Consider the following 15,163-nt stretch of genomic DNA (forward strand, 5'->3'; position numbering starts at 1 on the left):
AATGTTTAAAATTGTGACATTATTTCTAAAGTATTTTTTGCTCTGGGTATCAATTATCATAATGGCTGCCACACAATCATCTCATATCTCTCTCTCTCACACACACACACACACACACACACACACACACACACACACACACGCAACGCGGTGCGGTGCACTTGCTCCGCTCCTCTCTGAACACTCCTTCCCACGATCCGCCCACCATCTCGGAACTGAAGTCACGTGTCTCACCGCCTAGTGTCTCTGCGAGTCGACAGCACCACAAATCAAACTCACCCAGCTGCCGGTGGAGAGAGAAAGGAAGATGCGAGACAGAAAGCCCATACGACGCTCCTGGGCTCGAACGGAGACTCCTCAGTAGCTGGTACCCGCTGTGCCATATCCGAAATGCTCTCTCTGTTTCCCGCAGAGGAGGAATATGACAAGGACGGGACATGAGATTCACGCAGTTTTGGAGACCCTCTTCTTCCTGTGATCTCAAACAGACCGCCTGTGAGCCGCGGGGCTTGGGGGGGTAAACGGGACACGGGGCGCACGACTGCGAGCTGCTCCAACTCAACCCTGGATTGAAGAAATTGTGCTCTTTCCGTATTTCATACAAATCGACTGGAGTTCTGTGGGCTAAAGGGGAAAAGGGGGTCTTCACCATGCGGGCTCTCTCGGCAAACTTGTTCGCTCTGCTCTTCCTGTGCGCTCTCGCAAGTGTTTTCTACGTCTGGAGCGCACTGGAGAACCGTTTGGAGCGGCACAAACGGAGGTTCTTAATGCCGGGCGGAGGGTCCCTTTACCAAGGTCTGCCTGTGGACCTCTCCGCCAAAACTTTCCGGGCATTGCTTGCTGTCCCGGCGGCACAAAGACCGCACTTGGGGGGCAGACTTGAAGCTCACAACCTCACTGATCAACCTGTCTCTGCGGGAAATCGAGATTACCATGTGAATAGGGATAACAAGAGGTCAGCGCGGCGAGAGGGCCCGGTCAAGTTAGGCTCCCCAGTGGACGACGGGATATTCTGGAGCGAATGGCTGGAAGATCTCTTCCCTGTGGGCTTCACGGAGGAATATGCTCGGGCTTGGCGAAAGAAAGGACGGACACACCGGGTGGTGAAGCTGGAGCCTGGATGCGGCAGGATATCCAATCAACTCGCCACTTTTGCAGACGGGACCAAAGCGTGTGTGCGTTACGGGATAAATGCGGACCAGGTGCAAGGAGAAACTTTAACTTATTATCTTGCCAGTTTACTGGGCATCACGAATCTGCCTCCTCTGATACTGTCCCAGCTGAGTGGTGACAGTGAGCAATGGGCGGCTGTGAGGACTCGGATAGGTGGTTTACAGTGGAGCGACCGAGCCGTGGTTTCTCTCACTGAGTGGATCTCCAACCTCACCGGGGTCGTCACACCTGCGCCGCTCCGGCAGGAGAGCAGCGGGCTGCATCCTGTGCTGGAGGAGCTCCGGAACAAGACGACGGCGGAGCTGGTGGAGCTGATGCAGTGGACCGACCTGATCATCTTCGACTACCTGACTGCGAACTTCGACAGACTCGTCAGCAATTTGTTCAGCCTGCAGTGGGACTCGCGTGTGATGGAGAGGGACACCAACAACCTCCTGAGAACACCTCACGGTGACCTTGTGTTCATAGACAATGAGGCGGGACTCGTGCACGGCTTTCGCGTGCTAAACATGTGGGAAAAATATCACAACACGGTACTGAGTTCCGTGTGTGTGTTCAGAAAAAGGACCACGCAGCGAGTGGCCGAGCTGCACAGGCGCAAAGACTCCCGGCAAAGGCTGCTGGAGCTCTACCGAGACAGCGAGCCTTTGTCTCAGGAATTAGGATTTCTCTCAGATGAGCACGCCGGTGTTCTCCAGGACAGAATCGACAGATTACACAAACACATTTTGCATTGCAAAGGAAAGTACAGCCAGCTGTGAACGATCAGTACGCACAGGTGATGGATTTGTTGTCTGCACAGTGTAATGAGCTTTGCAAACGCGATTGGCACACCTGTGCTAAACTGATGCGCATTACACAAAACTGTCTTGAATATCCAGCTGAACTACCTCTTGTGAATAGAATGTGTTGCCTACTTTATAAATAAGTAAATTTGACACGTGTTTATAAGCTCCCTGCTGAGATTTCCACTGTATGCCTCACTGAGGAAAAATGAAGGCCAGTCGGTCCTGTCTCACTTCACTCTACTGATGTTCACCTGAATAGTTAATGTAAAAGAGTAGGTTATATTTGTGACTGTAGGGTATCGTAATGCAGCCCTTTATGCGTGTTTGGATTCTTGCCTTGTGTTCAATAATCCCAATGATAAACTCCTAAGCCTTAACATAAATTGACTTTGAAAACCGTATTTCTGTTGACATCTGGCTCGCTTTTTATATGAAATCTTTTGCACACATTGTCATAGCCAGCACCTGCTCTCTTGTAATTGTGTTTGGATTTGCATATTCAGCCTTAAAGTCACACGTGTATCATATCCATAGTGCATTTTGTAAATCTGTTGTAAATATTGTCTGCAACCCGTTTTGCAAATTTGATGCGCAACTACTTTAATGTGCATTGTAACATTCCAAAATCTCTTGTCCTTTTTGATAAAAAAACAAACTGTAATTTAAACAAACTGTTGTCTTTTTTTTGGTACAGTTTACAAGTCACTGCTTGATTACAGTGCATCAAATATTCAGTTTGTGTGAAGTGCTGGGGTTTTCTGAAGCCTCCGTAGCCTCTGTACATGCCCATACAGTGCTCTCATTGTGCTGTAGGAATATCTTGTACAGGCACAGTGTTCCCCAGGAGCCATTCTGTCAGCCACAGGCGCGCTATAACAGGAATCTCTAATCCCTTTTATAATCTCGCCCAAAATGATGAACGAAAGGAGATAACTGACATGATTTGACATCGTTTGAAAGAGGTTTTACTGTTCCCTGTCCATAGTATAACTTTCACTTTTTCATAACAGGAAGACGTTGCATAAAATGTGTTACACAATATAAATGGCCAAGTCTGGGTGTCTTATTGGTTCAAGCTGTTCGGCTAAAAAGTAAGAAAAACTCCCAGTGGATGGATGTGCTGCCGAGAGGCCAAACCCACAATTAATGAGATTTTCGCTCAAAGGAGGGCCTTATGTATAGTTTCTTACAGGTTGAATTTGTAACTGTTAAAGCTTTTTAAGAGAACAAAATGACATGTATAATGCGTCATTGTCAGATGTATTATTTGCCTTACAGTTCATGCTTTCACTTCACATCACCACATCAGTTTTTAATTTGACCCTTATGGGAGCATCCTTTCCTTATTCGTTCCACCGCGGGCCCAGTACATCAGAGGGAAAGTCAATGATCAAACTTTTGAAGGCCTAATTCTTTCCAGTCTTTTGCTATCCTACACCTCATCTGGTTCCTGTTACTATTTTTTTATATATATATATATATATATATGGCCAACTCCAGGGCATACCACTAACCGTTTGTACTGCTCCATAAAGAGAGATGAGTGCATCTTGTTCAAATGGTGGCTCGATTTCTGTACTTGTACTGGCTTAGAGCACCTGTGTCAGTAATTTATGTTTCTAGCCTGCTAGGTCGCAGCATAATGGCAGAGAAGCGGCAGAGGTGTAAGTTTGTGGAACTGGAGGCCTTTTCCACACTCTCTGCTTCAGCTGTAATAGGGACTTGGGGATCAATATGTGTACTGACTGTTGTATAGGCAAAAGCAGGTCGTGTTAATGTGCTGGCTGTAGGGTTAGCATGTGAACATGTGTGTTTCAGGGGAGGGGTTGCAAAGTCTGCACTTGCAGCTGGGCATGGTGCTCTGAGCCTGTCTGTTAATGCCAGACACTGCAAGGAGATTTACAACAGCCTGCAGACACCAGGGATTAAAAACAATGCTAAACTGAGGTCTGCATGTCTGAGCCAGACTCCCAACCTTTCTTCCTGTCCTGCCTTGCACAATCTACCCCCTCTGTATTTCATCCATATTTTATCTCACCCTTCCTGTCGTGCATCCGTCTTGAATGTTAACATCAGTCAACTTTATTTATTACCTAAATGAAAGATGAAAGTTTAATTTCCCTAATTATTTTTTTTTTGTGGATTCCTTCACACAAGAAAGCCCATTTTTAACCAGGGACCATGCCAGCTATAATCACACTAATGGTGGATTTCAAAGAGGTTGTAGAAACCTGCCTTTAACTGTTCACATGTGTTCCTCCTTCATTCTTCCTGCCTGGATTATTTCAGATCACGACACAAATCCTTCAAACTACTCTTTTTTTTTTTTTTTTTTTTTTTTTTTTTTACACCCAAAGGCAACAAAAACTTTAAGCAGTTAACTTTGCAGTGCCGTCTAATAATTAGAACTTGTCCTAGCACGTGGCACCAGTGCAGCAGGTCATTACACATGAAATAGTTCTGCTGTTCTTCCCACATGTGCTTGTTTTCTGTGTCAGTCAGAGGCTCAGACAGTCACACAGCCAGGGGCCCACAGCAGGCCCGAGCACAGACCCCAGGTACTCAAGCTGATCTTCTTCTGCTTTGTGCACATTGCAAACATTCCAGAGGAGCCAAGGGAGGATCATCTCCATGGACACACAAACTCACACAGACACTTTGCAGGCAGGCAAGCGAAAAGAGTCCCAGCTGTGTACATAAACCATTGTCGACGCTGGCTGAGATCCTTTTTCATCACTTTCAAAAAAAAAAAAAAAAAAAAGTAACAAATAATAATCAGGATTATTAGTCGATCATATTAAAAGAAAGCTCCGTAGGTTGAAACAGTTTCTTGCTGTAAATTAAGTGAGACCATAGTGTATCTCCAATCAACACAGAGCTACAGATAGCAGCTGCGTTAGATTAGCTTAGTTTAAAGATGGGAAACACCTAGCTTTCTAAATGTGCACACCAACACCTCTAAAGCTCACTAATTAACATCTTCTCCTGTATCTTCTTTGCTGAGTCTGTATTAAAACTGAAGAGTAAAAAGAGCACACTGTGGCTGTACAGGTTTTCGGAGCAGTTATTTCATGGCCGCATGAGCAGTGACTCCCTAAACTCTCTGCCGACTGCCTGGCAAACTTAACTCTGCAACAACACTGTGACGACGCCAGCCAAGAAATAATCTGGCACACACAGCCCTCTAAAATTGCTTGTTGTTTTTGCACTTAGTCTTTAGTATCTGCATTTAAAAATGAGTTATAACGTATTCATTATTGATGTTTGGAGGTGTTAGTTGACAGATTTTTACTTATGTTTGCACATACCTGGTCTTGCTGTTTCTTCCTGTGTGCAGTCTCGGTGCTAAGCCGAGCTAACAAGCTGCAGGATATTGCCTTATATTGATCCAAGACGCACAAATGGTGCCGGTCTCCTTATCTGACTCTCATTAGGGAAGTGAATGAGCGTATTTCCCAAAAATACAAAAATCATGAACTATAATTAGGAAATCCAAACGTTATAATTGAAAACAAAGTATTAAAAATGTTCTATATTGTGTAAAAAAAATACTTTTATTACATGATTGAGTTAACAAGACTGAGTGCTTTTGCCAAAACACAGTGAAAAATGGTTGTTTTGCCAGACACCAGGTGACAAACTGACTTCAATGGTCCCTTTCCCGGGGGCCTGCCATGTGTGAGTGGATGGGCATAACTAGCATTCTTTCATGGCTACACAGAGCAAGGAACTTCCTGCGCATGACTGAATGAATGATTTCATTATGAAACACGGGGAGAGTCACTTAGTCACAGCTGAGTGGATACTGGCCATGATGGGCGAACTGGGGGGCTGCAGCAATGACTGGAGGGGATAAGCAGTGGACATCCAGGCTGTGGTGTGCCTGGAGGGCTGACACAAAGCAGGCCTTTGTCCAGACCAGGGTTGTAAGCATCAGGTCAGAGTCATTTGTACATTCTTTCTCAAGACAAAGTGTAAGGTAAGGAGTTACAAAGAAAGGCGAGAGGGGGGTTGCACATACCTCCCCTGTTAAACAAAAAAGAAAAGTGTTAAACATAATGACATCCTCTGTTCTCATCTGAAAAGGCATGTCTCCAAATGAACCTGAGGAAAATCGACAAATATCTTTTATTTGATTGTCCTTGTTTCTAAATTATGCTCGTTTTATCTGAAGGTGGGAGTTTTGGATTTCATCACAAGCTTTGAGTTTAACATCTGGAAACATCAGACTGAATATCCAGCTTTGTTAGTCTGTGTTATATAGATATACAGGACATTCAAAGTCAGAAGTGATGGTCCACTATAAAACTGCTTGTTTTTGCACTGGAATCTTTCAAAGGAAGTTAGAACCTGTTAATTATTGAGCTTTAGGCTACCCGATGCTATAGATTATTTCCCCAAGTTTCCAGTTTTAGTGCTAAACTAAATCTGTTGAGTGGCATTAATCTTATCATCTAGCTCTCTTTAGTGAAAGCAAATGAGCACAAATAAAAACGTCCTTTCTTGAACAAGAGATTTCCCGAAACTCTGATGGCCATGTCTTCAGCCCATAAACTTGCATCCTTGAGTGTGGAATTGTTTTTTGCACAGCTCTGTCATCATAAAAGGAGAACGAACCAACACATCTCTCCAGCTGTTGTTCACTGTCACTGGTCTGCAATGCTTGCAGATTATAGAAAAGATTACATCCTACTTGTTCTTTCCATCACAGAAGTCTGTTACTTCACTGTGACGGTTTATTTTTTCATTCTGTCATGATTACCACTGTGTTCAATCTTTGTTCATATTGACAGAAATATTCAATAACACTGACAAATGACGTTTTTATATTCCTCATTACATGTTACATGGTAATATCAGGCTCAAAGCAATGATGTAGCCCGGAGTATGTATACAAACTGAAAATAGAGATCTGCATATAATCCATTAAACTGTTTTAGAAACAAGAACTGTTTAACCCCAATTTGGATTCCCTCTATTTTCCCTTAATACGATTTGCCATGCTAGTCATAGCATACATAAAAATAAATCCTGATTAATTTCACCACTTAATTCCATCCTATTTGTCATGCTTCATCCCTCAAGCCCAATCTCCAACATGTCAGACCATAGCTTGCAGAAAGACATAAGCATAAACATTTAAATTTCATGACATAAAGAGAATAGAGCTGCTGCCATATCCAAGAGTGTGCAAGACAAGTGGGAAACGATGGCCATCCACATATCAAGGGAAATTTTAAGATTTTACCAGTGCTGTCAGTAAGAGGGCCAAACATAAAGTTAGTAAAATAAATGGAAAAATTCAGCATGTGCTTCACGCATATCTTAAAATTCGGTTTTCTTCATTTAATCTAGGATTATGCAGGCGTGACATTAGCTCCCTTGTCAGAGCTTTGTGTTGAAATGTTTTGCTTTTCCCCTCCTCACTTTAACTGAAATGTTGCAGAGCATTTGATTGACATGCTTGATGGATTTTGATATTCCTTGGAGTGATGCCTGTTGATGCCTCAGTACAGCCAGGGGACCTGTTTCAAGTACATGCTGTATCGCTCATTTGCATCTGGGTTCATCTCTATGTAAATGTGAATTAGTATGCTCATGGAAATGACTTTTTTTTTTTTTTCTCTCTTCGTTTTTTCGTTTTTTGCCGGAAAGAATAACTGATCATATTCATGGGGAGATAATCTATCATTTTGCTCCTGAATGCGTTTTTCTCATGGCCACCTGCACCTTCACTCGGATCGTGGCCGTAATTAAGATATTTCTATGCAAATTCTTTAGAATGGGGAAGTTATGAATCAACCCCAGTGCTCGGCAAAGACTTGATTGGTCCAAATTATCTGTCTGGACATATGGTTATGTCTGCTTTACAAGGATGTGTGTGTGTGTGTGTGTGTGTGTGTGTGTGTGTGTGTGTGTTCACACAGTGAAAGTGTATGCAGACGCTGCACCATTTAGCAAACCCAACCTCTATCTCTGTTGTTTAGATTCTAAATTAGCATGTATGAAACTCTACTCCTTCTCAACAGTATGGAAATATCTGTTCTTTTTTTGGTGTACTTGTTTGTCAGGGGATTTTTGTTCTTTTTTTTCTTTTTTCTTTTTTGGCACTGTCATGAGGGCTTTATCCTCTTCATGCCTAAAGTGCAGAGAGAATCGATACACAGAAGGGCAAGAGGACGTGTGATACTTGATGACAAAATACCTACAACCTGCTGAGACAGCACATTCCTTCCGGCTAGCTGACCACTTGCTCCCTGAATGTTAGTGTTGGCTGGAGGCTGTACCCTATCGGAGACCCGCGCGTGGTTACTCACAGTAGTCATTTTGAATTATAGCACCCTATGGCTGTGCCAGTGCTCAGTAATTTGGTCATTTCTATGTAAATTGCGCTTTGTGCCGCCATCGTAAGCTGTTGTACCGCGCAAATGCTCCCAGCTTGCCTCATCCCATAATGGTACAGTGTTACACTGAAAATGATTAAAGCTAACCGTGAGAAAATGTTCGCGACAGTCAATCAGTAAAGTAGGTAGGTCGACAGGAGTATAGACAGAAGAGGAAGGCGCTCAGGCATGTAGAGATGAAGGCAGGTATAAGAGGCAGGCGGTTGTTCTGGGTTGCGTCCAGGTGATGGCCTCTCTCACTACGGCTCACTACAGACAAACATTAGGGACGTCTTTATGGCTGACTCTGCGCTATTACTGTCATATGCACAAAATTGGACATGCCTTAGTGAAGGTGAGATGGGACTCCCTGGCATCGGATACATAAGAATTGGGGAATGTAAAAAAAAAAAATCTGTGACACAATTAGATCAATATAACCTAATGAAGCTGATGTAATTTCATGGCTGTTCCACTTCAAGGTATATAAACTTGGGCTTGGGGTCAAATCTTGGCAGCATTGCAAGCCTTCACAGACTTTATTATGTCTTCTTTGTCCTTGACAACAGTATCACCTGATGGTATTGCCACTTTGAATTACCCTCAGAAAATCTGTCTCCTGCATATTTGATCTAATTTTAAAGAAAAAGTGAAGTGTAGACACTATTTTTTTTTTTTTGTAATTTCTGAAAATAACATTTCACTCCCCTTTAGTGACTTTACAAAACTTTACTTTCAGCAAATTATATTTTCAACCCTCAGTTTTTTTTTTAACAATGTTTCATGAGAAGTAGAGGAACTGCCTCAGAACCTGATAGATTCCTATTGAAGATGGTACATCAATGTGTTTTTAGATCATGAAGTAGATTGTGTGACTTAAATAGTTAAATGTTAAAAATGGAGGGTCAGATTTGCTGATCCTTGTACTGCAGAAAGAATAATTGAAAAGCTCCCCTGACCTACAACAGCGTATTGATGCCATTACAGGTATAAAAAAAATTTTAAAAAAAGAAAGAAAGAAAATAGACATGGGGGCCGGTGAAGGATAATATTTCAATAAAAACAAATTATTTCCAAGATTAAAGTTGTAAATTTACAAGAAATAAAACACGAAAAACTATTCTATATTATGAGGTCCAAAATTTGCTATGCTTTTTTTGTCAAGAAAATTATTCAAGTTAGGATCAGCCTCATCTCACCACAGACACTACTGAAATTATACTTTGCAATCGTCTTTAGCAACAGGGCAATATCGATTTTAGCTGAGACTCATGATATTATCAGAAACATCTGGACTTTGAAGAGACATTGTCATACATTTTTTTCTCGCAAATTCTTGACTTTATAATCTCAGAGATTATTGTAAACTATTTTTTTAACTGAAACTGGTGATTTTGTTTCTTATAAATTTACCACAGAATATCAAAAGTTTTTTTTGGTTTTTTTTATTGTTGGAATTATTGTTACCCCTCCCCCGGGTCCATCATTTATTTATTTATTTTTTCTTACCTACAATGGCCCACATTCAATGTCGTACTGACCACAAGTAGTGCTATTGTGCAACGTTTTTAGGAGTAGGCCACTGTTTTGAGGTTAACGCACTCAAGCACGAGGGTAAATTAATATTCCTGGTGCCAGTCCCACACTGTTCCCCTGACTCACCATCGGTGGCATGCGCAAAAAAAGCATAGCAACGTGCCAACAAGAGAAGTGATGAATATGTCTGCAAGCTACCAAACAAATATCACCATATTAGGCTTGGAGACTCACGATACTGTGCTATATGGGACTGTTGAGCAACTTTTATTTGCAATGAATGGGGTTCCAGCTTAAAAAAGTCCTATAATCATCATCTTTCATCAACTCCAGGTGGCTGATAATGACAGGCACTCTGGGAATCGTGCGGTGACTGGTCAGAAAAATATAAAATGGCTGATAAGAAATGCAGGTATACTGTGTTGTCCTTGATGGTTATAGGAGATTTTTTAATTACATTATTTTGTGTAGACTTTAAAAAGATTGCCTAACCCAAAGACATTCCTTCCCTCTAACACCTGTAACCTGACTCACCTCAAATAACAAGTCTGAGGCATCCAGGCCTCCCACACCAGCAGCAGTAGCAATTATACTCTGACACGACTGCAGGGTGAGGCTTAGTGTCTAGCACTTCATGAGACCATCAAATTACCCCAACCAAAGGGGAGACAATGCAGGGTGTAGTGTCTCACTTCCTTCCACACTCACAGGCAATTCAGGCAGCAAACTTTTGTGTTTTAACCTCACGCCCTGCATAACATGCATCCTTTGGCAACGGAACTGAAATGCTGAATCTGGGAAGTTTCAATATCCTCTAAGTAAAAAAAAAAAAAAAAAAAAAAAAAAGGACTTGATTGACAAGGTGGGGTTACAGGAAATTCAAACAGCCATAGCATCCTGTGAATCAGCAAGGCTGACTTTAAAACAAAACAGCTTTGATACAAGAATGTTGCTTCTGTCCTTGTTTTAGTTTTATAAGGTCTCCATTTTTCTTTGTCATGTTTTTCCGTTGACTCCTCTCCACTCTTTCTCAATTTACTTTTTCACATCCATTTGGCCTGTGAAAATATTGCCATAGTGAGATCCCGTGAGCATCGATTAATATTGTGTGTGGGCTAATCATCTGGGCGAGTTACAAAGACATCTTCCACATAATCAATGCCACTGAAAGAGAAACTAAATCTTCTTAGGGTACCACGATCCTTTGTAATAAAGCGCTGTCTACCACAAGGGGAATATTTGTTTTCTCAAATTTTGACTCCGATAATTTATTTCCCCACTCCTTCGATTTTTTTTTTTAACCATCTCATTTATTCTAAATGATTTATCCTTAAAAGGTGTGTGTGGCGGGGGGGGGTTATTGAAACATTTGGGGTTTGAAATATATCAGTGAGCCGCAGTATATGAGTCTATTTTGATGGCAAAATTAATGGCCTCTAATCAGGAAATGGAAAGGTACAGAGACTAGCTGCAAGGTGCTCTTAAACACAAAACTGCATCTCCGGAGAGGGCAGAGACAGTCCAGCACAGTGATTTATTCATTTGTCTGTTGACTTTCATGTTCTTCCTGTTTGGTCTCCTTCTGTGAAGGTAACAGAGAACAATCGGGTCATGTGATCTTCAAGTTGTCATTCCAGACCCAACAAGGACACACTTTGTAAAATGATTATTAGATCAACTGACTTGTTTACGAACAACAAACGAGAGTGAGTGGACCAGTCATTTCAGTGGTGGGCTGTGATCTTCCAGAACCCCAGTTTATAAGAGAGGCCAGTCAGCCATTCTCTTCTTTTCTATATTTTTGAGGGATTTGGGCCATTTGGAATGCAAATGTTAGATCACACAGCAGCGTTCTTGTTTACCACCAGTGGTACACGTACGCCAGTTTGGGAATCACTGTGTTGATCATCAGCTGGTGAAAAACATGGAGCCTCAATCTTTCAGCATGCTGTCAAGTGCATAATTGGCTCATTTCAAAACGAGAATCCTTTAATTTGTGTTTTCTACCAATTCATCATGTAATGTTAGCTTACTTTGATCTTACCTGAAAGCAACAGTTGCTATTTTCACTGGAAAAACTGAAAATTACCAGGTAAAAACAATAAGACTGTTTTTGTTCCCCTGAAATCTTGGCAGCATTATAATTCTAGACTGCATGTTTGCCACGGCAGAATAGAAATTTGACAGGTGTTATGACAGCAACTAAAAAGGGAGGGCTTAGCAAATAGTCAATTGTGAGAAGCATCGTCTTTCCTGTTTTCGGACCTTTTATGGACTAAACAATTCATTGATTTGTTAAAGAAAACCAATTGACAGATTCATCAAGAATGAAAGCAATAGCAGCTCTGCACTCAAGACACACAGCATGGGACGGGAAGAGCTGAAGACAACACACCTGGTACACAGATTCAAACCGCTCACTGCTCTCACTGACACCAATGGAGGGTGTTGTAGTGACTGTGTTAGGACAGGGACGGCCCAGCGGGTGACTGAGGGTGCAGGCTCGAAAGAATGTGAGCTTGCGGCACAAGAACGACAGTCAAGCCAGGTACCGTGACCCCGGCCATGTTCTGTTTTTATAACCCTCAGCCTTTTCACAAACACCCCTCGCTCTCTGTCATCCTTTAGTTCTATGCAACTTATTTCCCTGTGAAGTTGCCGTCGGACCCCCTAAACCTGCATTACACACTTATCTAATAAAAAACAGTGGGGGTTTGTGGGTACTCGCATGCAGTCGGCTGGCTTGTATTTCATGCTTATTCCATGATTCAAAGGCACACGCACCTTAGATAGTTGTACACCAGAACTAATCCGTCAGCCTTGTTGGCTGTCAGCATGCTGCCCTTCATAGGTATAAACATGAACTCTCCCTCCCTCTCTCGGCCTGCTCCCCCACCCCTCCCTCCTCCTCCACCCCTCCCAGGTGTTCCCATAACTCACCGAGCCTCAAATCCCACACGGGCATTCCTGAACTTCAGAGGCTCGTCGGCAGATGAGAGCCTGGATTTATGGCTTGCTGATGGACAGTGGAGGGGCGAGCGCAGCGAGGGAGGGGGGTGGGGGGTGATAGGGTCCACTTCAAAGAGGAGGAAGCGTTTGTTGTTGTTCCCTCCTATGCTCAGTGGTGCACACATATGCAAAGCTCCGTCTCCCCCTCTGTACCTCTGACAGCTGGAGCGCTCGCTCGCTGGTTTACACGCAGTTATATTGCACAGTTGTCTTAGCTTTCATTTAATTTTTCATATCCTGCGTGACCAGATAGGTGGTTGGCACCTTTGAAGTTTCTCCCTCTCGCTCTCTCGACAGTCCCGCAGGACTATTACAGATGTGATTTAGGCCTAATATTTTTCATCATATCAAAGGTGACCCTTCATAAATTGCCTCCGAGCTTCTGTTTTTTTTTTTTTTATTGCACCTGCATAAAATATTCCTCTTTCATTTAAAAGCCACATCCTTCTGCACTATTAGAATTTGTTTGTGCGACTTTGCATGAAACACAATAGGTCACAGACTGATGTGCGAGTGTGTTTGTGTTTGCGTGTGAGCGCACTCGCCGTTCCCAACCAGCTAGTGTTACATGGCAGCGGTGTGTGAAGTTGATGGATGTGTGGAGTTGTGTCGCTTCTCCGAGCGGATGTGTAATGAACCCAGCTTTGCCTCCGTAACATTTGGGCTGATTGATTACAAACAAAGGCCATTTAACATGCAGGGGGGCCGCCTCTTAACAATGCAACATAGCTTCACAGATGAGAGTATACATATAGCCTGAGTAAAGACACCCTGCTTTTATCCACAGCGTGCTGCTCTTTGAATTAAAGTCGTGCTGTTATCAAGCGTTCCCTTCACCCACATGAGACCAACCACCCAAGATGAGAATGAAGCCTCGTGATGATTCATGTACAATTTTCTCATCTTTATATTGTAGTTCTTAAACTCCACTTTTATGGAAGACAACATATCAAAGTGTATTTATTGTTTAACTTGTCTCTTTTATTTTATTTTCTCATTCCCTCCGCCTTTTCTTGTTTATTTCGATGCTCACTAAGATTTCCCTCTTTGAGTTGCCCGACTCTACTCATTGTTAAGGTGGAAAGCTGAATGTAACTTGCGGCTGCTATTCCCAGTAACCAGGGCGATTTAAAAGGCGCCGGTCCTCCCGCTGCTTAATCAGACTACTGCTTGTTCACTCTCCTTTTTTCTCATGGTCTGCCCTGCCAGCTAAACCCAGCCAGGATTTAATAAAAAGCTAAATCTGCATCTTGAACTCCTCTCACATCCGGAGTTCAGAGGAACTTTGAAACAGAAACTTCAACACTTTTACAGACACAAAGGTATCCATTCTTATATATATATATATATCCCGTTCCCATTTTGTGTCTGTGTACGCACTCGCATTGTTTTCCATCTCTACCCCATGCCGGGAGCCTCTCTAACCTGCTTCATATCAGTCAGGCAGGGGAGCTGCGAAGTCCCAATGCTGGATGTGTGTGAGTGTCATGCTGGCCCTGAAGTGACACAGTGAGGGTATAAATAGAGCAGGCCCACAGATCACTGTGCCAGACAGAATGTGGCATCTGCTGTGCTGGGAGTGCAAAGTGTTTGAGAGCCTCTAAACTCCCCTCCATTTCTCTTCCCTCCCCTCCTCTCTCATCTCTCGTCCTCTTCTATAGTCCTGTCTGTCGATCCCCTTCCCCTCTCTCTCTCTCTCTCTCTCTCTCTCTCTCTCTCTGTTTACACTTGTCATCTTCCTTTTTCCTCTTCCTGCTATTCCCCTCTCTCTCTCTCTCTCTCTGGCTTCTTCTCTCTCCTTCAGCCTCTCCCTCGGTCTCATTTTCCTTTTGCCCTCCTCTCCCTTCCTCACATATTGCCACACATCTGCTGCCATGTGTTGAGCGTCGCGAAGCAGTCCCATTTTCAATTTAGGCTATAAGATCCTATTTCTAAACACTCAGGGGGAACCGGAGAGGAGGGGGAAAGAGAGAAAGAAACAGAGGAAGAACAGGGAGAGGAAAAAAAAGAAGAAGAAGAAGAAAAAAAAAAATAAGCACTGGCCCTGCAGTGGTTAAGATCAAAGCGTTGATTTCATATTTACCATGGTTTAAAGATTCCTCTACTGCAATGCTACACATGTTCCACGTAAAAAAAACAGTTTAATCCCATGGGATTATGGCGGGTACTTGTGAGGCAATCTTGAGCAAGACAGGCAACTGTAAGCGCAGGAGATAAAGGCAAAGTCATTGTGATTCTCTGCAGGTTGCTTCCCACCCAGAGTTGATTATCAAT

General features: G+C 42.9%; 1 protein-coding gene across 1 annotated transcript; it reads left to right on the forward strand.

Annotated features, from left to right (window-relative positions):
- Window positions 1-253: 253 nt before the first annotated feature.
- On the forward strand, window positions 254-3,003 carry fjx1 (four-jointed box kinase 1). The gene has a single exon (XM_069163243.1). The coding sequence runs from the start codon at window positions 651-653 to the stop codon at window positions 1,932-1,934; it is 1,284 nt and encodes a 427-aa protein (XP_069019344.1). The 5' UTR covers window positions 254-650; the 3' UTR covers window positions 1,935-3,003.
- The last annotated feature ends 12,160 nt before the right edge of the window (window positions 3,004-15,163 follow it).

Source organism: Embiotoca jacksoni, unplaced genomic scaffold (assembly GCF_022577435.1).
Source record: "Embiotoca jacksoni isolate LCO1_2020_lvr unplaced genomic scaffold, fEmbJac1.0.p SCAF_3, whole genome shotgun sequence".
In the NCBI taxonomy this organism is placed as follows: domain Eukaryota; kingdom Metazoa; phylum Chordata; class Actinopteri; family Embiotocidae; genus Embiotoca; species Embiotoca jacksoni.

Excerpts from the sequence above, each read along its gene's own strand:
- fjx1 (XM_069163243.1), top strand. The coding sequence starts at position 651 with ATGCGGGCTCTCTCGGCAAACTTGTTCGCTCTGCTCTTCCTGTGCGCT.